Source organism: Canis aureus, chromosome 17, assembly GCF_053574225.1.
Source record: "Canis aureus isolate CA01 chromosome 17, VMU_Caureus_v.1.0, whole genome shotgun sequence".
Classification (NCBI taxonomy): domain Eukaryota; kingdom Metazoa; phylum Chordata; class Mammalia; order Carnivora; family Canidae; genus Canis; species Canis aureus.
This window is the reverse complement of record NC_135627.1, coordinates 10,163,171-10,189,574: the sequence shown is the minus strand read 5'-3', so window position 1 is coordinate 10,189,574 and position 26,404 is coordinate 10,163,171. Positions and strand designations below refer to the sequence as shown.

Sequence of the window (26,404 nt, the reverse complement as noted above, 5' to 3'; positions counted from 1 at the left end):
GAGGTGTGATCCTGGAGACTCGGGATCGAGTCCCACATCAGGCTCCCTGCATGGTGCCTGCTTCTCCCTCTGCCTGTGTCTCTGCCTCTCTCTCTCTAGCTGTGTCTCTATGAATAAATAAATAAAATCTTAAAAAATAAAATAAAATAAAATATAGTTAAGTGGAAATAATTGTTATTGGGCTTTTGTATCTTAAATGTAGAGATGCTTAATAGATTTTTTTTTAGTCTAAATTATCTGACCAAGTGTACAATTAAACTTCTGGTTTATTATTTATTTTTGTGTCTCTATAAATTAATTAATGGGTTTAGAATGATTTATCAACTTTGATTATTAAAATAAAATCCACATACTTCATTATACTGTCTACAGTAGCATTACCCTCAACCCCGTGTTTGAATTTATTATAGCTCAATCCTGAGCCAATGTCACTCTTAAGACTTTCAGTTACAGTAATGGATTTCTCTGGAAAATAATTCGAGTCTAACTGGATGTTGTTAAATCCTCAGGCCATGGTAAGTGTGACTGTGGCAAGTGCAAATGTCAGGAAGGTTGGTTTGGGGATGCGTGCCAGTACCCAATTCACTGTGACCTGACAAAGAAGAAGAGTAACCAGATGTGCAAGAATTCTCAAGATGTCATCTGCTCTAATGCAGGTAAGGATTCTATTCTATGAAAATTCTTAAATAATCACATTTTGGTTTTTCATGGAAATAGGTAGGCGTTGAGAAATGCAGAACCTCTGGGAGAGACTGCTTTTGAGTATATTTTTCTGAAATGAAATGCAGATAAATCAATAGGGGAAAATGTCATCTTGCTGAGACTGGCAAGTTTGATGCTCTCCAGCTGTTCCAAATGCCTTCTTCAAGCAGGATATTCACGGGAAACAACACCCCGACAACATTTTATGTAAATTGTGAGCCATGATTTTGAATGCTGGATTAAATCTTTTAAACAGGATTTATATAAGCTGACTTAATTATTTTCTATTACAGATCAAGGGTGCTTTGGAATTTATACCTTAGCATCAAATAGAACCAAACCTTTTTAATTTGGTAGAAGCTTTAGATGCACTAGATATGAAACTCATGGGAAAATATAGTGACATCAAGATTTTATGTTTGGCCAAAATATTTTTACATCTTATAGAAGTTATTTAAAAATATTTTTTGGGGGGCAGCCCTGGTGACTCAGCGGTTTAGTGCTGCCTTCAGCCTGGGGCGTGATCCTGGAGATCTGGGATCGAGTCCCATGTGAGGCTCCCTGCATGGGGTCTCTGCTTCTCCCTCTGCCTGTGTCTCTGACTCTCTGTGTGTGTGTGTCTCTCATGAATAAATAAATACCTTTAAAAAGTGTTTTTTAGAAATTTATTGTAAAACTGTTAAGATTAACTACCCAGTCCATATAAAACAAAGCAACTAGCTTTGTTTTCAATAATGCTTAGTTGGCATTACTATATTTAAATACTCCTTTCATATTTGGGGACATGGAGCCTCAAAAGTCCACTTTTCTTAAGGCTGGTTGAACTTAAGAATGCTCTGTCCCAAGGTAGAAGGTCTGATGGAGTTATTTAGGTGAGTGTGGTCTGGGCTGCAGTGGGTTTTTAAAGCTCTCCCAGAAATTCTTTTGGAGAGCCTTGTGTGGGAGCCATTGTTTTGCATGCTAAAAGCAAGTATTTGACTACAGGAGCATCTTTCCTCTGGGAGCTCCCATTGTAGATAGAGTCCTTTGTTGTTCAGAGCTAAGATCTTTCCACAATCTTTGATCTCAGTGAATTGCTCTGTGAAGATTAAGTGTAGTAAGAGTGTTTTGCTAGTGGGAAGCAAGGTCATACTCAAAGCAAGATATGAGTGGATAGATTGGGAAGCATGACAAATTGGTCTTAATAGTTGGTTACTTTCTGTGTTCACTGATATTCTTCTTGCTTCTTTCCAGCACCTTAGTCTTTTCTGTCTGTAGGATTTTTCTGCCTTTGGTTCTTAACACCCACCTCTCCATGCACACTTATACACACACACACACACACACACACATGCTTACCATATATAGCCTCATTCTTTTGAAAATGTCAGGTTTTCTAAATTTCTATAAGTAATAAAGCTTGAATTCTGTTTTTTTTTTTTGTTCTTTATTTTTGGCTTTATTTATTGTTTATTTTTCAAATCAAATCCAGAGGTGTTTTTTTTTTCTTTTCAGTAATACATTATAACCAATAGGGATTAATTTAGGAACACAAATGTTTGAACATTAAGTAAAAGAACATGGGATTTGCTGTAGTAATGTACCTTAAAGGAAAAATTTACAGAATCATTTCAGGAGATGATGAAACATATTTGATAAAAATAAAGCACAATTTTAAGATATCTGAGCCTCTGCCTTCTTTTAAAGATTGGTATAATACTTTTATGTAATCTACCATCCATATTCCAGTTTCATTTATTGACCAAACAATGTCCTTTACATCATTCCCCCACCTCTGTAGGATCCAGTCTAGAGCAGAGTTATATTTAGCTGTTATCTCTGGTTAACCTCCTTTAATCTGGACTATTTCCACACTCTATGGTATTATAGCATAGCAAATTTTGAAGAAAACTGTCTCCAACCTTTCTTTTTTTTTTAATAGAATATTACGCATTTGGCTTTGTCCAATGTGTCCTCATGATTAGATTCATGTCATACATTCTTAGTTGAATTGCCAAATAGATGATTTTGTGTACTCAGGATGTGTCATCTGGAAGTCCATGATATCCATCTGCTCTCATTGGTGAGGTTAATTTTGATCACATGGTCAAGGTGTTGTCTGTTGGCTCAGCTCTGTAATTACTGATTTTGCCCTTGTAACAAATGAGCAGTCTGTTGGGAAACTCTTAGAAATTATAAGACATTACATCCTCATCAGAATTACTCCTGATAGGGATGCCTGAGTGGCTCAGCGGTTTAGTGCCTGCCTTCAGCCCAGAGTATGATCCTGGAGTCCCAGGATTGAGTCCCACATTGGACTCCCTGCATGGAGCCTGCTTCTCCCCCTGCCTGTGTCTCTGCCTCTCTCTCTCTCTCTCTCTCTGTGTCTCTCATGAATAAATAAATAAAATCTTTAAAAAAATTAGCCCTGATTTACCATCCATTGATGATTTACACCTGATCCATTATTTATACTAGCGATGGAAAAATGATGATTTCTCAATTCCAACATTCTCTCCATATTTACTGGTTGGTACTCAACATTCTATTACAACAACAATTACTGGATATTTCATTTACTTAGTGATTTATTGTCCATTCAGAATCACAGTTCCTATTATTTCAATGGATTCTTATTCATTACTACACTTATTCTGGTGCTCAGATAGTCCCAGATGAGGCTGTTGGAGCCCCTTCAAGCTAGCTTTTCAGTCCTTGTGACATGCCTCCATTGTTTTGTTTTGTTTTATTTCAGCAATCCTTTCTTTTCTGGCATAACAAAATATTCCAGAGTCATGTTGTACCTGATTTGCTACAGCTTTGGAATCAACCATTTCTCTAAAGAGCCTTGGTTCCTTTAGGTGAAGAATGGTATTAGAATAAAAATTGTGTCAGGTTTGATCCCATCAGTAGTGAAGTGGAACAGAGAGGCCAGGCAAAAGTTGGTCGAAAACAGCTTTTTTTTTTTTTTTTTAAGATTTTATTTATTAGAGACACACAGAGAGAGAGAGAGATGCAGAGACACAGGCAGAGGGAGAAGCAGGCTCCATGAAGGGAGCCGGACATGGGACTTGATCCTGGGTCTCCAGGATCAGGCCCTGGGCTGAAGGCGGCGCTGAACCGCTGAGCCACCCAGGCTGCCCGAAACCGGCTTTTATTTTTTTAGTTTATTTTATTTTTACTAAATTTATTTTTTATTGGTGTTCAATTTGCCAACATACAGAATAACACCCAGTGCTCATCCCATCAAGTGCCCCCTCAGTGCCCATCACCCAGTCACCCCCACCCCCCGCCCACCTCCCCTTCCACCACCCCTAGTTCGTTTCCCAGAGTTAGGAGTCTTCATGTTCTGTCTCCCTTTCTGACATTTCCCACTTAGTTTTTCTCCTTTCCCCTCTATTCCCTTTCACTATTTTTTATATTCCCCAAATGAATGAGACCATATAATGTGTGTCCTTCTCCAAAGCTGTGGTCTCTGTACACAATGGAATATCACTCAGCCATCAGAAGAGACAAATACCCCCCATTTGCTTCCAGGTGGACGGAACTGGAGGGTGTTATGCTGAGTGAAGTGAGTCAATCCGAGGACGAAACCGGCTTTTAATGGGGCGCCCCTCAGCGGGGTCCGGGCCCGCAGGGGAGGGAGAGAGCGAGGAAGTAGCGGGCGGGGAGGTCGCGCCCAGGCTAACCGCAGGGGGGTCTATAAAGAGTTTTCGGTGGGAAGATGGGGGCAGGGCGGCATTCCATTAGGGCAAGGGTTACAGGTCACTGTAGGCTAAGTTAGGGTAGGGCGGCAAGGCAGCGTTATTGGGAGGTTGCTGGCCTGGGGTGGGCCGCTTTGAGGTTCCCTGTCTCGCCAGCCCAACAGTGAGCACTAGGGATGTTTATTTCTACTGGGATGAATTTGTTTCTTGACCCTTTCTATAAATAGGCTAGTAAACATGCATGAACATATATATACATGTGCATGCACATAGATACAAAGACATATTTTAGAAATCAGGATTTCATGTCAGTACATCCAACTCCAGTCCACCCCCACAAGGTTATCTCCTACTTTTTCCCTTCCATATTTGCTTATTTTTCACAGTGAGAAATATGGCTCCCAACGTCATGGATGTATTTACTCATTTGCTCAATCCTATATTACATCTAAAATCGATTTTAGAATTGCTTCATGCATACAAGTCTATCAAAACATGTTGGGATTTGTTTGCAATTGACTCCCTCTCCTACTTCCATCCCACCCAAGCCATGCTCAAGATTGGGATACTTAGTTAATTGCTGTGCTTGTAAGTTCTTTGGATTTCTTTCTTTTTGTCTCCCTTTAGTGCAGTTATTGTACTCATTTGAAATACAATTCAGCTTATTTACTTCATGTTGTTTTCAGTTTTAGGGATTTTTTTTCCTTCCTTTCCATCCTTATTGATTTTATTTTACTTTGCAATATGTAGAACATGAACATGCCACCAAAAGTCAAAACTATATAAAAAAGCATAGTGAATCATCATTCTCTTCCTAAATTTTCTCTCCTGAGGGGTAACCAACTTCATGGCTGCTTTATCTGTGTGTTACTTTTTTGTAGAGAAAAATAGATGCATGTGTTTTTTGTTTTTTTGTTTTTGTTTTTTCATTTGTTCCCTACACAAAAGGTAACATGCTATATATGCTCTTTTTTTTTTAAAGATTTTTATTTATTTATGAGAGACACAGAGAGAGAGGCAGAGATACAGGCAGAGGGAGAAGCAGGCTCCATGCAGGGAGCCTGACATGGGACTCCATCCCATCCCGGGTCTTCAGGATCAGACCCTGGGCTGAAGGCGGTGCTAAACCGCTGAGCCACCCAGGCTGTCCTGTATATGCTCTTTTGTACTCTGCCTTTGCCACCTTAGCATCCCTTGGAATTCACTCCATATCAGTAGTACATAGAAATATTGCTCATTCTTTTTTCAGATGCATAGGACTCAGCTCTATACAGGTGACATAATTTATTCAGTCAGTCTCCTATGATTGGGCACTTAGGCACTTTCTAATATTTTGAAATTACAAATATTAATGCAGAAAGTGAACTGGTGCATATGTATTTTCATATTTTTGGAGGTGTATCTTCAGGAAAAATTACTATATGTGAGATTGGTGCACCAAAAGGTAAATTCATACTCAGTGTTACATTTAATCTTTTCACTCTTACTCTCTACTCAGTATGAAAGCCTTTCAAGTTGAATTTAGCAATCTCATTCTCACATGGCTTCTTTTAATGTCTATTTTTACTAGCCTATCTGGACTATTCCCCTGAAACTGCATTAGGCTCTGAGTTCTCTCTACTAATCCTTCCCCCTTTCTATCATGATGTGGTTTTCTGGAAGCAGCTTGGGGCAGAAGGAGAGGAGGAGGGAATTGGACTGGGGCATTAAGACTGCAGGGTGGGATGAGATGGATCTGGGGACTGAAGGTGTTCCAGAAGCTGACTCTGTAGGGGTGCAGAAGGCAAGGCATAGCCTGCAGAGCAACGTGGGGCTCCACTGCCATTGCAAAAGAGTATGGGTGGTGTTCAAGACAAGGAAGACTTCCTAGAGAGAGATAGCTTTATTAGTTAGGATGAAAAGTCAGAGTAAAAATAATCTAGCATAAAGCAGAAGACCAGTTCTAAAGACTGAGCTCACTGGCAACTAAGAGAAGTAGTATGATATAACATGAGCACAGGAGTCTGTCACTTTTGCCTGGGCTTCCATCTGCCATATCTTGGAGCCTCAGTTGTGAATTCTACTTGGTGGATGAGACAGGAAGTCTCTAAGCTGTTGTAAACGTCCCACATTAGCCAGATATGGTTCAGATGTGTGGCTGGGAGTGAGTGAGCCTGTCTGTCACAGTGTCAGTGAGAAGTTGTAGAATTTAGAGGTAGAGTCTGTTCCTTTCCATCTTTCCTGAAAACAGCTCCTGCGTACTCTGCTCTGACGATGTTACACCTCGCTTCCAAACCATGACAGGCTCCTGGTATTCTAACAGATAAATTCTAGAGTCTTTAGCCAACATTCTTGATCCTCTACTCTCTGCCTTCAACTGATCCTTTTCTCCGAACTCAAGCTAAACTCTGCACTGTTCTTTAATTCCACATCCTTATCCCTTAGCTGAGGCTTCTTTCTCAACATTGAAAGCCTTTTCTCCATCTCCACCTGTTGAAATTCGTTCCATATATCAAGTGCCAACTCAAGAACTTGCTCCTTTATTGTGCCTTTTCTCCTTCACAGAGCCAGACTGAGGTTTATACTTTCTATACAGTATTTGTCACAGATCTATTGCTAATGACTTTACATCATCTGGTCTCATGTATGTGTAACAATTATTGATCATCTAAGCTTTTAATTCCTAGTCTGTGATTTACTTAGTTTTAAATTGTATTCATTTTATTATCTCCTATAGCACCTGGTACTTTGCCAACAATATAATAGGCAGCAAGAAAATTTAATGAATAGATGTTTGGATGGTTGTAAGACAGCATGAATAAACGTGAAAATGAAAAAGAAGGGTGATAATTAGAGAAAAAAATGAGATGAGGCAGTACCATGAATTGTAGTTTTCAATTTGACATGAACTTTTATAAATTAAATATTTTGGGGAAAAAAACACACACACACAAGAAAGGGAAAATTAATAAACATAAAATTCATATGAGTATTCTCAAGGAAGAAAAAGAATTAGCTCAAATTCTGCAAAATCACCATTTCTATGTGACTGTGAGAAAAAAAAAACACAACTCTTTGAAGATAATAGCTAATTGTGAATGACCTGGCTAATAGAATCATGCAGAGGGCATGAAGATAGGACATTATGGGGTCAATATACAGAGAATCTGGAGGAAATGTTTGGGAACATGACTACTATGCTTAGTATCTTCATGGGAGGAGATGAAGAACCCAAAGTTTTCTGAAAGCCTATGATGTAACTGCACAAACTGTTTTCAGAAAGATGGCTGGGTGATCTGTTTACCATTGGGCTCTTGTAGCAGCTCAGTGAGGTTGATATTATTTGCAGAGCAGCAACTTGAGAGTTAGAGATGGACATAATGACCTCAAAAATGTATAGCTACTGGCTATACAATGTATAATACTAGCTACTAAAACCTGGATTTGGCTACAAATCCACCTTCGTCTAAAATCCACACCCTTTCTGGGCCATCACATACAAAACTGCCAGTATCCAGGAGCTCAATTCAAACATCAGTATCATCTTTGGATCTTCCCAATCCTTCACCACACTTAGGCAGTCCCTGAGTTATCTGTTCTTTTTCCTGAAAATACCCCTGACAGTCTCTGCTTCCTTCTAGCCATTCCACTGCCATCACCCTGGTCAGCCTCTATCTTCTTTCCTGCAGACAAATGTAATAACCTGTCCTCATATCCACTGCGCTTCATTTCACTTCATTATGCATATGACAACTAGTGTAATCTGGTAAAATGCATATCTGATCACCTGACTCACTGGCTGAAAGTATTTCTATGGCTTCTCGTTATTCTTGTATTAAAGTTGGAAATCTTTAACGTGACCTGTAGGACTTCTGGAAACTGCACCTCAAGGTGCCTTATTAATTTCATGCCACTTTCCACATCATTTTCTATGTTCCAGCTGTCTTTGACTTTTTCTTCTTACTTCCTTTTTTTACCACAGAGCCTTTGCTGGTGTCTCTTGCAGGAAGTGGGCCTCCCCAACATCTCACTTCTCTTGCCTATTATTTTTACTTTGCTCTCAGTATGTCGTTTTGGAGCTACTTCCCCAGGGAAGCTCTGTGTCTGACCATCAGGTTTCAGTTAAATCCCCTGCTAAGCTCTTCTGCAACACTTTGCACTTCTCCATTTATTTTATCACATTGGTTTACTCATATAAAACTCTGAGAGGAAGATTATGGCTGACTTGATCTCCCGCTGTGTTTCCAAAGTCTAGGATGGTATCTGCTGAGTGGTAAGTTTCAGTTTATATCTGCTGGCTTCTATGATGATCAATTAAAAATGGAAAAATGAGTATTCAAAAGGAAGTTCCTTAAATGGATGTTCTGCCTCTCATGATCATTTGAATGCTGTTTTCCTCTCAGTGAAATCCCTCTCAGCAGTTGCAGTCAAATCCTCAACCTTGGCAGAATCTATGGTGTGTGGTTGACCAGGTGACTCCAGTGCCTCTGTGTCACTCTGAGCCACCCTGTGGTTTGGGCGAGGCCCCAGGCTCTATACCTAAGAAAACTTGCTCTGGTCCCACTGTCATAAGGATGTGTGGATTAGTTTAACACCGTGGAGGTGACATTATTAGGAGATTCTAGGTTTTTCATTTATGCATTTGATGAATTCCACAAATATTTATTATATGAATAGTATGCTCAAATATTGTGCAAAGCATTGAATAAATACTGGTGAGGAAGATAAGTAAGGCTACTTCCCTCACAAAGCTTAGAATTTTCTGCTTTAGTTCACTTCAGACCCAGGTGTAATCACAAGATAGTCACTCATCCATTGATCACATAGCCATGTATAAAGTAGCTCTGTACTTAGGGAGGTCAAATTTACATTCATGAAACTATTAGAAGTCAATCATAATAGCTCTGTGCCATAAAATATGATCGCTGTACTATAATCATCAAGAAAGAATGTTGTTATCTATCTCATCCTACCCACAGAATTATAAAATTGGAATAATAAATTGACTTGAATTGTCTCTGGCTCTGAAAGAAATAGATTAAAAATTATCAGTGATCATTTATATGCATTTAACAAATCCTTTTTGCTTTGTTTTCATGGTTTAGGTACATGCCACTGTGGCAGGTGTAAGTGTGATAATCCAGATGGAAATGGCCTCGTTTATGGTAAATTTTGTGAGTGTGACGATAGAGAATGCATAGATGATGAAACAGAAGAAATATGTGGAGGTAGGTACACTAACTGCACAGAAATTAGTAAATAACTTGATTTTCACCTGTTTTATTGTACTTTTGTCTCTGTATACATTTCTACACTAAGTTTACTCATTTAATCTGAATTTATGCTTATTCAGAAAACCCCTTATATAAGACATTTAGGATAGACTAGTACTTTTTAAATGCAAAATCGGACTCTTCCCAGAGAGGAGCCAGGTCATTATGGCAACAGACCAGCTGTGTGATTCCACAGTGATCCTACCAGTACTTCAACTTCCCTGCTTACCACGGCCACTTTGATTTTGTCACTTTTCTCCTGATCTCTCAATTGCATGTGTTAACTTCATTCTATTTCCCTTTCTAAATCAGAAGCCTTTAAATTGTTTCATGTCCTATTGGAGACTTTGAGGCCAAAAAGGTTACTAGCCTACAATCTATCCCTCCCCTTCACATACTTAGATAACATTTTTCATGATCTTTTCTATATTTCTAGGGTATTCCTAACACCATTGCTCAATCCATTTTTCTGTTGAACTATTTATTGCATGTGCCACACTTCCTGGTGCCAAGCATTGCAATAAGTTCTTCACAGACATTGGGTAATGTACCCAGGGTCATTCCGGCAATTGTGGAATTTAGACTCTTGTCTGTCTGAAACCAAAGACTGTGCTGTTGACACCCGCTACTGCCCCCACCCCTTGGAGAATTGTTATTAGTGCCTGAAATTTGGAGCTTCATGAGAAGAACCCCTCCTCATCACCCAGAGTGTCCTTCTCTTCGGCTTACCTATCTGGAGGCCTGTTCCCAGAGTTTATATTTGCAACCGTGGCTAGCACGGGTTAGTAGGAAAGTAGACAGCAGTGAGAACCCCTCCAGTTTAAATAAATGTAAACGTTTCAGCCTGGTTACCTCTGGCTTCATCTCTCCATTAATAAATAATTGTTTATTTCATTTATCTTTGACAGGACTCCAATGCATGGACTCCTATTCTGCATGCAGGGTGGGTGATTTCAGAAGAGTATTTTTCCCTGGCAGGATAAGGGGCAAATGGGACAGGAGAAACCAGAGAGCCATAAAGTGTCACTAACTTAGGACAAGCTGTCCCTCTGTCTACAAAAGCAAATTGCAGCTTCAATTCTTGTGGTCATCCAGACCCTTGTATTTTAGGTCTGCTTCGTTACCTCTGGTTTCCTTGTGCAATCCACCAAGATAAAACAGACAAACACAAACATTTACGTTTTTCAAAGCAATGACCTAAGCTAGAGGCTACTCAGACAATTCTGTTAATGGGCTTAATACAGAATAATCAGAACAATTAGATAAATCCACCCACAAATACTATGTTTCCTCCTGATATTTATCCTCCTGATATTTCATTTCCAGTAATTATGGATCAAAAAAGAATCAGGAACATGCTTGGGGCTAGTGTGTTCCGATGCATACCACCAATGCAAAGTCTATTTGCGTGTGTAAATATAACCATTTAACTCAAAGCAATACAACAGGAAATGTTTGACTCCCAACCTTGTCACTAGTACCATTTCCATTTGTTTGAGGCTTAAGCAATTTCATGGTGCAAAGTCTCTGAACCACAGACACCAGCAGTCCAGTAAATATCCTCTGGGGGTGACTTTGACTGGGATTGTCACTCTTTCTACATGTCATTTGTGTGAAACCAGTCTGTTGAGAGGTGATTCTGCAGCCCATCAGTGAAACTATTTATTTATTTATTTTTAAATATTTTATTATTTATTCATGACACACACACACACACAGAGAGAGAAAGAGAGAGAGAGGCAGAGACATAGGCAAAGAGAGAAGCAGGCTTATGCAGGGTGCCCGATGTGGGACTCGATCCTGGGTCTCCGGGATCACGCCTTGAGCTGAAGGCAGACCCTCAACTAAAAGGAGATTTTCTTTCTCCATCAGTTTACACAAAGCAAAGAATTATATTTATTGTCTGGAATGTATATTTTATCTCAATTATCCAGATGTGGCTTATTAACATTATTTTCATTTGGGTTGTGAGGATATCTGCTTAATTTTTCATACCTACAAACAAATGTATTTTTACGTGATTTTTCTTTCCTTTTTTTTTTTAAAAAAAAGATTTTATTTATTTATTCATCAGAGAGAGAGAGAGAGAGAGAGAAACACAGGCAGAGGGAGAAGCAGGCTCCATGCAGGGAGCCCAACACAGGACTTGATCCCGGGTCCCCAGGATCATGCCCTGGGCTGGAGGCAGTGCTAAACCACTGAGCCACCAGGGTTGCCCTGATTCTTCTTTCCTTATTTGCCTGTATCTCAATGATTTTTTAGTAAAACCCTATTTCAATTCTGAATTTTATAAATATACAAGGAAATTGGATGCAAAGAATGTAGATTTGGGATTATTTAATGTTGTGGTAATCCTTATGTATGTAGCACCTTACATAAATTTCCTAAAATTACAGGGAAATAAATTCTAGTTTAAGAAGTTTATCAAACCTTTAAAAAAACCAGACTTCTAGAAAAGCTTTTAGTACGCAGTTGTCTTACTATTTTCCAGTGTAAGTTCCTGAGGAGATAGCACTGGGATGTGATATTTTGTGTGGGTACATGAGAGATATTTTTGAGTTCATAAATAACATGTATAGCTTTTATATTTTATCACTGGTGAAATCATTGATGGTCCTTACATTTGCCTAAGTGAACGAATTAAAATGAAAATTTGTTGTATAGATGATCATTGACTTTTAGGTTAATAGGAAGTTTTCCATAGAAATTCAAATTACAGTTCATTTAGATAGAGAACTTGGCATCCTGTGTTTAGGTCCCTGCCTCTTCTTATATTGCATTCTAGCTCTCTCTCTCTCTCTCTCTCTCTCTCTCATTCTCTCCCTTTATCTCTCTGATGTATGTTTGCATTTCCTCATCTCATGGATGAGACTAGCAAAAGAGACCAGAATCTTCTATCTTATTTCCCCCTTCTTGTGTGATTCCAAAGGCCCTACTGATACTCCTGCAATGAGCCAGAAATGCCTTAATGTTTAGAAAGAAAGATGGCCTGACGATCAGTTTCCCATGGGCCCTCTGCGATTATGGCTGCAGGAGAAGAGAGAGGGAAGAACAAAAACTTTAGCTGTAGACTCTGATAAAACATACATTTCTATGACACAAAAAGAATAGACTCAGCAAAATTCAGCATGACCCTCATCTTTACAAGAACAAACACACGTTCATGGATGGGTGGCATAACTACAGAAAGGGAGGACCTAAGAAGTGACTTGAGGTTAATAGAATTGCACTTTCTGGGAACTTGTAGGATTGCTAGGTATGGATGTAGTAAGTGAGGATATGACAGTTCATTAGGGGTTGCTTGGAAGTAGGTACAAATGAACAGGGTAAATTTTAATAGGAGGCAGGAGCCAAAGGGAGTGTGGTGACATCAGAACACAAAATGATGGGACGTCCTTACCTATCATTTCTGTCCCATTGACAAATAGGAGAGGAATTTAATTGTGAGGTCAAGGGTCAATGGTATTTTATTGGCTTAAAGGAGTAATAAACACTGATTTAGCCGAAAAACTCTTTTCCACGTGGCAGAACACAACAGCATGTGGGAAACGGTTGAATGGAAAGATGAAATATTTCCTCCAGTTTCAGAAATGGTTCAGTCATTAATAATGGGCATCCAAGTAAATGTCTATCACTGGTTTTTCAGTGGTTGATTTCAAATGAAATACTTGGATGACCAGTTCCAGAAATGCCCTTAGAATGAATACTTACATATGTTTGACTTTGATGCGTACTTTTGAGATCAGAAGGTAGTAGACAAGCTTTCATAGTCTTTCATGTCCTTTTTTGAAATTTCTTTCATTTTAATGAGTTATTTGGTGAGGACAAGTTAGAGGACACTTTGGCTTGCTTTGTATGTGTAATTATGTAGGTATATGTGCAAATATGATGTTTTAGGGGCAAATGTGTAACTTCATTATTTTAAGCAAAGACCATAGAGCAGGTACATTGTATTTCAAAAGGCAAAAATGATCACCAAGAGGTAGAAAGTTAATTTTGCTTTTAAAAGTTGCATTTTTTTCCTCACTCTATAAAATTCATTTTGGGTAAAGGCCATGGAAAGTGTTACTGTGGAAACTGTTACTGCGGGTCTGGTTGGCATGGAGATAAATGTGAATTCCAGTGTGATATCACCCCCTGGGAGAGCAAGCGAAGATGCACGTCTCCAGATGGCAAAATCTGCAGTAATAGAGGTGTGTCATTCAATCACATTACTACGGATTGGGGGAGGGAACAAAGCTCTTAATTGTTAACACCTCTTTTCTCTGGATTTCCTTTGGGGTGGGAGGAAATTATCTTTCATGGTGTTTGACTTTGATGTGAGTCCCCATTTGCCACACCAATAATCTTCTTTTTTTAATTTTTTCTTGAGTAACAAAGCAGAAATATAAAAAAGTTACTGTATAGTTCTTTAAGCTTCACTGACCAAGTAGTTAATGTAGGGACTGTAATTTCTTTGGCGGCCATCCAGAAATAGCATGGGGCAGCTAAAAGGCGATTCTTGTAGATACTTTTTTTAAACATCTCTTGACTAACAGAACCATTTCCAGCATGACCATCTAATTATCTAGAGAGTATTCAAGAAACTCTCTTATCTTAATTATGAGTAAATCGAAGGCTTGGTTGTTATTCAGAATTGATCTGGAGTTGCTTTACTTTTATTTACAGTAATAAAAATGATATTGAACAGATACAGAAACCACATGTCAGGTAGCCATCGAAAATTTAGGCTGACCTCTGACATGAATGTTAAGAATATATTAGTGTTACCAAAATGTAATGTAAAGTGAGTTAATTGTTGATATCAAATCAAATCAGTTGTAAACACTTTTTAAAAAGTCCTTGAAAATACTTATCTTTTTTCCCCTTATTAGCTGTTCTGGTAAATAAAAGAGGGCTGTGTGAGACTGTTCTTTGCCAACCTGATGACATAAATAAGTGACCATTTTTCCTTCTATAAAATTATAAAAATCTAGGAAGTTGGAAAACTATATATTTTTTTCATTTCTGTAAATGAATGGTGCTTTTGAATAGGTAACACCTACATGGAGAACCTTAACACATAACCAATTTTCTCTTTAGAAAAAAAAAGATGTTATTTATTTATTCATGAGAGGCAGAGAGAGAGAGAGAGAGAGAGAGAGAGAGGCAGAGACACAGGCAGAGGGAGAAGCAGGCTCCATGCAGGGATCCTGATGTGGGACTCGATCCAGGGTCTCCAGGATCAGGCCCTGGGCTGAAGGCGGCACTAAATTGCTGGGCCACCAGGGCTGCCCAGATTTTATATTTTTACAAATTGGCATTAAAATATTGATACAGAAGTAAAATGGGTCATATTTCCGCACATAGGGAAAGGAAAGCAAAAGGCCTGACTTTGGAGCAAAAATAATAAAGAGACAAAAAATCATAAAGAAAAGTCTTTTTAATGTATGCAGAATTGGTCTGACTATACATCATACCAATTCGTGTTATGTTTTCTTTTACTATATAAGGATATATTGTGCCTGAGGCCTTTATCTTAATATAATAGGGTGAGTAGTCACCATGAGGATGTCAGCGCCTGCAGCTTGTGCTGTGTTCCCATGGGGAGTAACCATATAGGTGTTGCAAAAGAGAGAGGAGAAAAGTGGAAAAGGTTGGACCATGGCACACACAGGGCCGTGGTGCAGGGCCAGGTTCTGCAGCAGGTGGGCTCTGAGACTGGTGTCCTTCAGAAACACACACTACGTGCCCCCTCTCTGCAGTTTTGCCTCCTACCTCCCCTTTCCCATGAACTGTCCAATGTGGAGATCTGCCAACAGCCAAACAAGAAGCAGCCTGCCCAAATAAGGCTGGGTAGTAGTGAGACTCAGGGGTTCCTGGAGATGAGCTGGGGGTAGTACTGCCAGGAGTCCTTTTTTCTCAAAAGGTACTGGCCATGTCTCCCTTAATACTCTTCCCCATCATTGCTTCCTGGGCAGGAAAGAGGCCCCAATCCCTGCACAAACCTACCTCATCTTTGTTAGCATATCTCCAAGGCCAAAACACCTGTTATAGACACAGCTAATCAGGGGTGGGATATATGTCTTGCAGTGCCATGGTTTTATTCTGGACTCACTTTAGCATATACCCATCCTCATCCCTGCTCCTGCATCAATTATTCTATATGAGAGCCATATGTATTCAATGTTTAAAATACAGATAAGGGTGTTTTAAAATACATTTTAAACATCCAGGTATAACAACACTTTACATTTTTGTACCTGACCCTACAGCCTTTCATTGCTTTCTTTTTGTTGAATAGATAGCAAGTTTCTTGAGGGCAAGGATTCTAACTCATGTTCATTGTTTTGATATTATTTTATTTTATTTTATTTTTTATTTATTTTATTTTATTTATTTTATTTTTTTAAATAATAAATTTATTTTTTATTGGTGTTCAATTTGCCAACATACAGAATAACACCCAGTGCTCATCCCGTCAAGTGCCCCCCTCAGTGCCCGTCACCCATTCACTCCCACCCCCCGCCCTCCTCCCCTTCCACCACCCCTAGTTCGTTTCCAAGCGTTAGGAGTCTTCATGTTCTGTCTCCCTTTCTGATATTTCCCACCCATTTCTTCTCCCTTCCCTTCTATTCCCTTTCACTATTATTTATATTCCCCAAATGAATGAGAACATACACTGTTTGTCCTTCTCCGATTGACTTACTTCACTCAGCATCATACCCTCCAGTTCCATCCACGTTGAAGCAAATGGTGGGTATTTGTCATTTCTAATGGCTGAGTAATATTCCATTGTGTACATAGACCATATCTTCTTTTCCATTCTGTTTTAATATTATTTTAGAGAGAAATCAGTACTGTGCTAAAGACACATCCCACACAATTATAGACAGAGATACAGACTTTTGTTTATTAAAAAATATCTACTGTCCACTTTAGATGGTATTTTTCCTTGATAGAATTTTTTCTCTAATATATGTATTTCCTAAATATACAGTAAACAAAGATTTTAAAAAACAATATGTCAGATGCTTTCTTCCATGATTTTTCTTCACTAAAACCATATACAATTTTTTTTTTCCCATCCAGGGACTTGTGTGTGTGGTGAGTGTTCTTGCCACGATGTTGACCCAACTGGAGACTGGGGAGATATCCACGGGGACACCTGTGAATGTGACGAGAGGGACTGTAGGGCTGTCTATGACAGATACTCCGATGACTTCTGTTCAGGTACGTTGTTCTCCTCATTCCTGTTTTTAAGTAAAAAGGAAAAAATTTGTTTCCCTATTTTCAAGCTTCATTCTGATTCTCACAGAAACTGTAAGAGAACTGAGTCCGTGGAGTGGCCTGGGTGACTCAGTCTGTTAAGCGTATGACTCTTGACTCAGGTCGTAATCTCGGGGTAGTGAGATCAAGTCCAGTGTCAGGCCCTGTGCTGGGCGTGGACCTTGCTTGGGATTCTGTTTCTCTCTCTCTCTGCCCCTAATCCCCTGCTCATGTTCTCTCTCTCTCTCTCTCTCACGCAAAACAAAACAAAACAAAAACAAAACATGAACAGATGAATGAATGAACTGAATATGTGCATTGGAAAGCATTTGATTGTCACAGAGCTCCTGTGAGTACCTTGGAAAACCTTCAGAGAAGTTACACATTGGGTGAAGATGAGAGATGAAAGGACTTTCTTAAAACTAGTCTAACTCCTCACCAAAGAGAACCACCTCCTCCAGGTATCTGTTGCTCATCTCTGAGCATACAAACCCAGCAGACTGGATGACAGTGTCCATGATGGGGACCATCCGAACAGCTGTGCTCATATATTACAGAACTTCATATAATACAGTTCTTGTGGATATTTTCATGCATGAATTCCTTGACATAATTTATATACTCAAGTTATTCTGCAGATTAGTGTAGGATTAAATACCAATAAGTGGGGACGCCTGGGTGGCTCAGTGGTTGAGCACTTGCCTTTGGCTCAGGGTGTGATCCCAGGACCCTGAGATCAAGTCTCACATTGGGCTTCACACAGGGAGCCTGCTTCTCCCTCTGCCTGTGTCTCTCTGCCTCTCTCTCTCTCTCTCTCTGTATCTCTCATGAATAAATAAATAAATTTTTGAAAAAAAAATACCAATAAGTGGATTCAAAAATTTTATCTCATAAACATTTATAGAGCAGATACCAGGGTACCCTGTTTGCCAGAGTCTGGACAGTGTCTGGGCTACTGGTTCCAGCAGTGCAGGAGGGAAACATGATCTTTGACTTTAGGGAGCTTGCAATTTTAGGAGCAAAGGAAAAGCACACCTTGCCAGAAATTCTCAAGGCACAAAGAGAAAAAGAAGATAGTCAAATTGACCTGAAAAAGTGTCAGTGAGCAAAAAATGGAGTTACAGATTTTCAGTACGGTTATATTTGACAATCCAGGAATTAGAAACATATACATATACATCTTTTTGAACTTGACTGCTTAATTGGTGTGCAAGTAGATAGGAAACTCCACTGTCTCCTGCAGGTTTGCCGACAAAGGGAAATGAAAGAGCTGCCCTATTTAATCATGATTATGCAGCTGCAGAAGCTTCTCTGGCCCTGCTGAGGAGAGCCTGCTGCTAGAACTTCCCACAGCAGAAGGGCTTCCCTCTTCTGATTATCCCTCATGCTCAGGAGAATTTCCTAAATGTTTTGTGAACACCATTCTCTTGAGGGAAGGCCCTTTTCACATTTTTCTGTTATTCATTATATATGAGCGTTCTTTATTAACACCATTATCTACTCAGTGGAAATGTGACAGCCAGCAAATCTTGAGTAGCTCTCCATGCCAGACACTGTGATAAGCACTTTCCAGATTGTGGCATTTACTTTTTGTAGAAGTCTATGAGGTAGGGAATATATTCCTGCTTGTTTTACAAACAGGGGTACTGAGGTTCAGGAAAGCTCCATAACCTGCTGAAGGTCTCACAGCTAAGAGACAGAATGAAAATGTTAAGAAGGTCTATGAATCTCAAGAAATGTAAAGGTTCTTTCTTTACTGAAAAAAATGTTTGTTTAAACTTCAATTTAATATGACAAATATTTATCAAGAGCTAACTGTGCTAGAGGCACTATATAAGATATTAGGGTATAAAGATACAAAAATTCATAGGGATGCCTGGGTGGCTTAGTGGTTGAGCGTCTGTCTTTGGCTCAGGGTGCGATTCTGGGGCCCCGGGATCGAGTCCCACATCAGGCTCCCCGCGAAGAGCCTGCCTCTTCCTCTGCCTATGTCTCTGCGCCTCTTTTTCTGTCATGAATAAATAAAATCTTAAAAAAAAAAAACTAAACTAAATACAGAAACTTACAGGTTCTACCCTCAGAAAATTCAGTTTAGTGGGCAGCCTCGGTGGCTCAGTGGTTTAGCGCCACCTTCAGCCCAGGGCCTGATCCTGGAGACCCGGGATCGAGTCCCACATCCGGCTCCCTGCATGGAGCCTGCTTCTCCCTCTGCCTGTGTCTCTGCCTCTCTCTCTCTCTCTCTCTCTCTCTCTGTGTCTCTCATAAATAAATAAAATCTTTTTTTAAAAAAAGAAAATTCAGTTTAGCAAAACAAAACACAAAAAAACAAACAAAAAACCACCCCAAAACCAAAACAAAACAACAGTGACAGTACTGCCACATGAACATGAAATTTTCATATACTGTGGTATGGGAGAGTTGCATAGTCTCATTGGTTGCTCATCTGGCCATGATGCTGGGGAAATAGCAGTGAACACAACAGATCAAATCCTTCCTCTCATGGAGTTTACATCATATGGGGCTAGAGAGGCAACAAACAAACTGAATAGACTCTGTAAGGAATGTTAGGTGTGGGCTTCTTTGACATTTTACTTAGGTGATGAGGTTCTTCACAGAGGCAACATATGGCTAATGCATTGCTGATGTTTTCAAACACCATGTACATAGTCTACCCCTACCCAACCTAGAAGGTAGGCTTGCAGATACAAAGAGATGAGAAACATGTCCTAGGCAAAGAGAATAGAAGTGAAGTATGTGACCTGTGCAGGGGACTAGAATCAGTTTAGTTATCACCAGAATGCACAAGTGACAAAAGGTAGAACTGGCGAGAAACAACTGGAGGTCTTTTTACCTTGTTGCAGAACCGGACTCTATTCTAAGGGCAATGGGGCGCTAATGATGGTTTTAGGCAGCGAAGTGGTACACTCACAGGTCTCCAGTCTGGTTGTTTGGGTAAATGTGTGCCATTTACTGAAATGGGGAATATAGAAAGAAGTTGTCCAATTCATTTCTAGACACACTGGGCCTAAAGAACCAATGGCAAAACAAAGTTGATATATTTTTTTCAACCTACTGAATATGTGAGTGTGAAGGGTCAGAGTTGAACATGAGAAGTTAGAGCCTTAGAGTAAGTAATTGAAACTCTAACAGAGTTCAGGAAATGTCATTTAATAATGCCATTTTAAAGTTGTTTGTGAGGTAAAACATGAATTCATACAATTTTAAGTGGGAAATGAAAGGAGATAATCAGGCTATATATAAAAATTAAAAGTTTGTGACTTTCTGATATAACTTTTTTTTCTGTTTTTTAATTAATTAGTTAATTAATTAATTCATTTTTACATAGGGTATGTTCTTCCTTGATAAACTCTTGGTTTTGGTGTGGGGTTGAAAAATTCAGAATAGCTACAAAATAGTGACCACTCTGGGTCTTGTGTGCTATACTGTCTCACTGTGAGAGAGAGAGGTCATGGGTGAAGATGGGCAATGAAGATTCAGTTGACACTTCAGTTATTTCATAAGCTCACAATTCCTACTGCATGTCATTTAGGCTCAGAGTTACCATTATAGGTTGGGCAGGTGAAGGTCATCAGGAGGCCTCTTTGGAATCTGAAATTCTCCATTTCATCTCTTCCTTCTGCCCTATTTTCCAATTTCTCATATTTTCTGTCCATCCCTATCCTAGAAGATTTCAGGGAAAGTGAAGCAGTTGGGCAGTTATGGCTGTGGTTGGTCAGGTTTATTGTAGGAGTTGCTTAGGAAAGAAAGAATAGTTTAACTCTTTACATGTGGTCTCCATGCTGTGGGGGTGAACCCATGGCTGTGGGGAGAAGGGATGGGGCAAGAGGCTGTGGTTCAGACAACAAGACATCCAGTCTGTAATTGCGATCTTATCCCTTTGTGGCAGTGAGTGGTGTATGGCCAATGTTCCCAAGCCTGCCTCCCACACTTAAAAGGAGGAATTTAGGGAAGAAGAAACTCATTTTAACAGAGACTCCACTCTTTTAGTCCATTTCACACACCTCATTCCAACTTATGTTCACCCTAACTCGGGGGGAGACATTATTACCTGCATTTTAATAGGGGAAGAAACTTCAGGTTCAGAAAAATGAAGTAACTTGACATAGTTCACGTGGGCATTAAGTGTCGTCTGGAAACACATACAGCACCTAAGTACTCATGTAATTGAATCTCCAAGTGATACAAACAAACTTCTTCAATTTTACTTTACTTTGGTAAGGAAGAACTGTCTTCTGGATGCTCAAAATTCTTATAAGCCCGAGCTTCTCTGAATGATGTTATGATCTGGGGCAGGCACCCATTACCCATCTCCAGCATTTTTTCATTCTCAGTAAATCTGTCAAATTCTACACTTTCTTTTAGTGAATTATCGGTTTTCACAATTTTCCTAATTGCCCATCTGAGTTGCACCATAGTAAGGATGCCAGCAGCTGACTCTTGGGGATGTTAGCGCCTCTGTGTTGGGAGACAGAGGTAACCCAACTATGGCAGTATTCTCTAGTGATTTATGCAAGGCTGGGATATGAGAAGGCTCAGATAAAATGCAGCTTTATTTTTAGCTCCTATTCTTGCCATCCTCAGGGTGTTTGTCTTATTTGAGTCCCAGGGAAATCTCCCGGTGGGTAGGTTGAAGTTGCTCTTTTAATTGACAGTCTTATTGTATTCATTCATTCCTACCGAATTAATTTATCTATTCAATAATGCGTTGAAATGTAAACATTTTGTGCCTACTACATTGTAAATTCAGAGAAGACAAGTATTTTAAAAACTGCTCTCTGTTCTTAAATGTTTTATTTATTTTTTCTTTCACTCCTATTTGTTGTTATCATTCATATAGTATGTGTGTGTATGTAAGTATCAATTAATTTGTATACAGATATAATTCATGTGCACACTCAGATACACACACATACACGACACCTCAGAGACATTAACTATTGGAGTGTAACTAAAATGACCAGGGCATGACCAGCCATCCTGAAGTGTACCAACTGTTCTCTGTGTTACTGCAGTTCTGTGAGCTGCTCCACTGAGTTTACCTCCTGATTCTGAAATAACTTTTATTCCCAATGACTGCTTACACTCTGGTCTATTTCCCCAAATACTGTAATTGCTAAAATACACCACAGTGTGACCTTAAACTCAATTTTTCAATTTTGCCTGCCTATCAAAATGATGAAAATAGAAGGTTAGTCCTGGCTTAGCTTTCCTTTTATTTGGAAAATGGAATCATTTGATAGAACTCTATTGTGTGGGGAAATTTATCATTGTGGATTACCAAAGCATTATGGAAAAAAACTGAAAGACATGATTAAGTATATTCAGTTTGCATTGCCTTGAAAGAAAATTCAAATACATTAAATGGACTTGTTTTTTTAAATAACAAGTACTAGTTAGAACTAATTTATTCCCCCCAAACTTTTCCTATCAGTGGTCTTCATATTCCTTTGTAAGAAGCTAATTGCAAAAGTCAGATTCCAGTTCATGAGTGGTTTTGATCATTTTAAAAGAAAGAAATATCTTCTACAGCAGAAGAATGTTTGTCTGGAATGGATGCCACTACATTTGTCCTGGACTGATATTTCTGAGATGACTTCACTCAAAAGAGCACAATGATTAAAAAAATAAATAAGTTTTGGTGTCAACACCATCTCCTACATGTCCAGCATGGCAATCATACCAACTGCCTGCACATGTGTATGGATTAGGCTGCGATCCCATTACAGTGGACACCATGTTGTTCTTCCATTGCTCTGTGTGTGTGTGTGTGTGTGTGTGTGTGTGTGTTTTATTCAGGTCATAGGTTTCTGAAAGCCATTCTCTAATGTATGTTCTTTACATGTTTCATAGCAGGGATAAAAAATATTCTGTATTTGTTGATCCTCTGCCTACAGATTTTAAAGTAACACTTGTAAAAAAAATAAAAATAAATAAATAAAGTAACACTTGTTAGAAGCAATAAAATTAATTCCTGGAGGCCAAATCTATCTATCTATCTATCTATCTATCTATCTATCTATCTATCTATCTATCAACTATTTGACAAGCTAGCACGGAAGTATGACATTTCAGTGTGGTAATAAAATTCACTTCTTCTAATTATGTCATCTTAAAGATAAAAATGAAATGAGGGCCAGAAAGGTTGACAGTGACTTTAGACTGAAGGCAGAGATCTCCTAATTTCTTCTTTGATATGTCTTTCACTATTTATCTAGAGAAGGCTTGCTATATATGGCACATATATTATGGCAGTCAAAAGGATTTTCATGCTAAACAGATATCATTTATAAACTCTTTTTTATATATCAAAACCGAGCATTTTCATCATCTTCATTTTATCCCTATAAAATGATCCCTTCTCTCTCTCTTTGGCATAACTTTCATACTGAAATTGAGGAACTAGTAACTCCAGGGGAGAAATTAAAATTTCATTTTATGATTTCTTATCTTCTCTGAAAGGTTCAATACCAGCTTCAGAATCTGATATCAATACCATGCATTTTTAAGTGATTTCCTAACTCGACTGATGCAATATCATAAAGGATTTTATAGAAAAAATACAGTTTCATTTAAAGTGAGATCCATGATGTTCTGAAATATACTTGAACAGCATGTGATTTTGAGTTATAAAAGATATAGAATATAATCTTTGTTACCATAAAAGTTATGTTTATGCTTTAAGCCCATCTCTAATAAACATTTAGATCAGCAAAACTACTGTCAATATAATTTTTCATCCTATTAGACTAGATTTAAACCTTACTTTATTACTTCCACATTTGCTTCTCTGTGATCCTCATTGGGACATTTGATTTAGATATTTCTATTTTCCCAAAACAATTAAACCCTTAAGAAACATTCTATATTCCTGCTATCACCATTTAGAATGGTTGCCATGAATTCATTGACTCTTAGGAATTTCATTGATTATGAATGGTCGACTTAGGTCATTCATATTTTAATAACCCTTCTTTCCTCAGCCCAAATTTGTTCAATTGATGTAGACTTCAGATGCCATAGTATAGAGGAGACTCCTGAGTAGGTGATTTGAAGAGGAGCGGTGGCCATTCTGAACCAGATAATATGCTCCCACTGTGATATTTTCCTATTTAGAGGCAAAATCTTTCATTCTACAGCCAATCACAATGACACTGTCACATCAATTTATTCCAGTGTGTAAGCAATGAACTACAGTGGGGTTATGGAGACTTTGATGGGGTGAAGGCTAAGGCTGAGGTGGAAGGCACATGAGCTTAGGGCTCATCACACACGTGGCAAAAGTGCACATTGTGTGTGTTCTTCCCAGCTGTGCTTGGGTCTGGCGATGCATGGGGGTGATACACAAATGTATAAGACTCATTTTTTGAGAATGTTCATGAGGCTGCACGAATGCACAGGAAATAGAGATATAGGACTGCATAGGCTACTTTCCCCCCTCATGATTGTATCAGAACACAGAAATAGTGAAGAGATAAAAATAAGGCATAACTTTATGGAGGAAAACATTGAGATTAAAAACCAAGCGAGGAAAACAGTGCAATAGAAAATAGAAAGTGAATTTGGAGCATCCTGGTGAAAGACTTTCAGAGATTTCTTCTTCTAGGCCTAGAGCAGCTACACTTTTTTTTTTTTTCAAAATATGTCAATGCATCCCCAGTTCATCTGACTTCTTTTGTTATTAATTGGACCAGATCTTAACTCTAAAAATCTCTTATTTGTAACTGCTAACCGTCTTCATGAATTCATTTCATTCTACCACCATCTTTGTTTTAAATGTTGACATGTGAGTGAACCTGAGATAGAAACTAATCGCTGCTCTGAAGCCTATATTCCAGCCACAGAACTTGGGAACGTTCTGCCCTCAATCACAGCTCTCCCTTTACACAAGCTCTTGCTTCATTTGACGCCTAGGGACCGGGACTGCAGCTGGGTGTGTGTGTGTGTGGTGGCGGTGTTCTGGGTAGTTGGGGACTGCCTGGCATCTTTGCTTACTGAATATTTTCGTCTAACATTCACAGCTATTTTAAACTTTTCAAAGTGAAGCTTTCTTTCCCCCTTTCAATATAACTGTTTTCACTGTTATTGTTAAAGTGTCAACTAGTCTCTCAAAAATGGCAGCATGTTCTGTACTTTGTCCAATATCCTTGTAGCAGATCTGTCCTAGGAATGAGACCTCTTGTCTCCAAGAATTTCAAAGCCATTGGCTTCTATAAACAGCAGAATTAATCATACTTGAAATGTTAAAATCTGTTTTAGAATTGTTATTTACCTACCCATTTGCAATTAACTCTGGAAATTTTGTTCTAAATTTCATGAGGACGGGTAAGAAGGGTAGGAACTTCTGGGAAAACAACAAAAAAACCACAAAGTCCAACAATCTCTGAAACATAATTGCCAATAAATTAAACTATTAGAAGGGAAACTCTTATATTTAAAGATTTAAATGATCACATTGACGTATCATATGTATTTATTAACCGTCACAATTTTCTTTTCCTTTAAAATGGTGAGCCCAAAGGCAGAGTATTAATGGTGATAGGGATTTATTGTTTAGACCCTGTTACATAATAAGTGATCAATAAATGTATGTTGAATTGAGTATAGCATTAAATGAAAAATTTGGACTCACTGATCCCTAATATCTCATTCCACTTTGACCTATGATTTTATGATCTATTCCAAGAAGAACCAGGTTAATAGATGGTGAAAAGTTTCCTATATGTAGATTGTCCAATTCTTCCAACTCAAAAGATAAATATCTTCCCACAAACCTTATGGACTCTTGATAAAACAGGCTAGTCTTCACTGAAGAACAGTTTCCATATTGTATGATTTCTATTAATATCAGGTGCCAAAGACAAGATAGTATAGATTTTCATCCATTAGCATCATATTCATTTTACTTAAAGAAAATATAATTCTAAAAAAAAAGAAAATATAATTCTACTTCCTTTACAAATTTTCGTGCATTTTTGGGATGCCTGGGTGGCTCAGTCAGTTGAGTATCCAACTTTTGATCTCAGCTCATGTCTTGACCCTCAGGGTTTTCAGTTTGGGCCTGCATTGGGTGTCATGTTTGGCATGGAGCCTACTTATAATTTTTAAAAATCATGCATTTTTCAGCAATTTTAGAAATCCACAGTGTTCTGCATCTGTGATAATGAGTATCTGAATATTGATTAGGAATTAATAAAAGCTCATGCTTTTTCTTTCTCACTTTTCTTTCTTTTCCTACTTGTTTACACATGTGGACTCAAAAATAACAATAGCTCGCTTTTATATAGCATTTTAAGATATATTATGTACTTCCTGATACATGTGGATAGATTATGTATTATCTTATTTAAAAATGAAGAAACTAAACCTCAGAGAGGTTGACATTTGACCAGCTCTATTCTGTAGATAGCAGGATCAGGATTTGGACTCATTTATTTGATTGAATACATAGGCCATTTTTTACTGTACCATACCACTACTCATCGCAATTCATTACAGGCT

The 26,404-nt window shown here is 38.6% G+C and overlaps 1 protein-coding gene across 1 annotated transcript in view; it reads left to right on the top strand.

Annotated features, from left to right (window-relative positions):
* ITGBL1 (integrin subunit beta like 1) overlaps positions 1 to 26,404 on the top strand; it is a 212,314-nt gene that overhangs the window by 85,101 nt on the left and 100,809 nt on the right. Inside the window, exons 3-6 of the mRNA XM_077855038.1 lie at positions 510 to 656; positions 9,470 to 9,592; positions 13,690 to 13,830; positions 16,709 to 16,849. Of these exons, the coding sequence (XP_077711164.1) occupies positions 510 to 656; positions 9,470 to 9,592; positions 13,690 to 13,830; positions 16,709 to 16,849 (552 nt within the window). The remainder of the gene's footprint in view (positions 1 to 509; positions 657 to 9,469; positions 9,593 to 13,689; positions 13,831 to 16,708; positions 16,850 to 26,404) is intronic.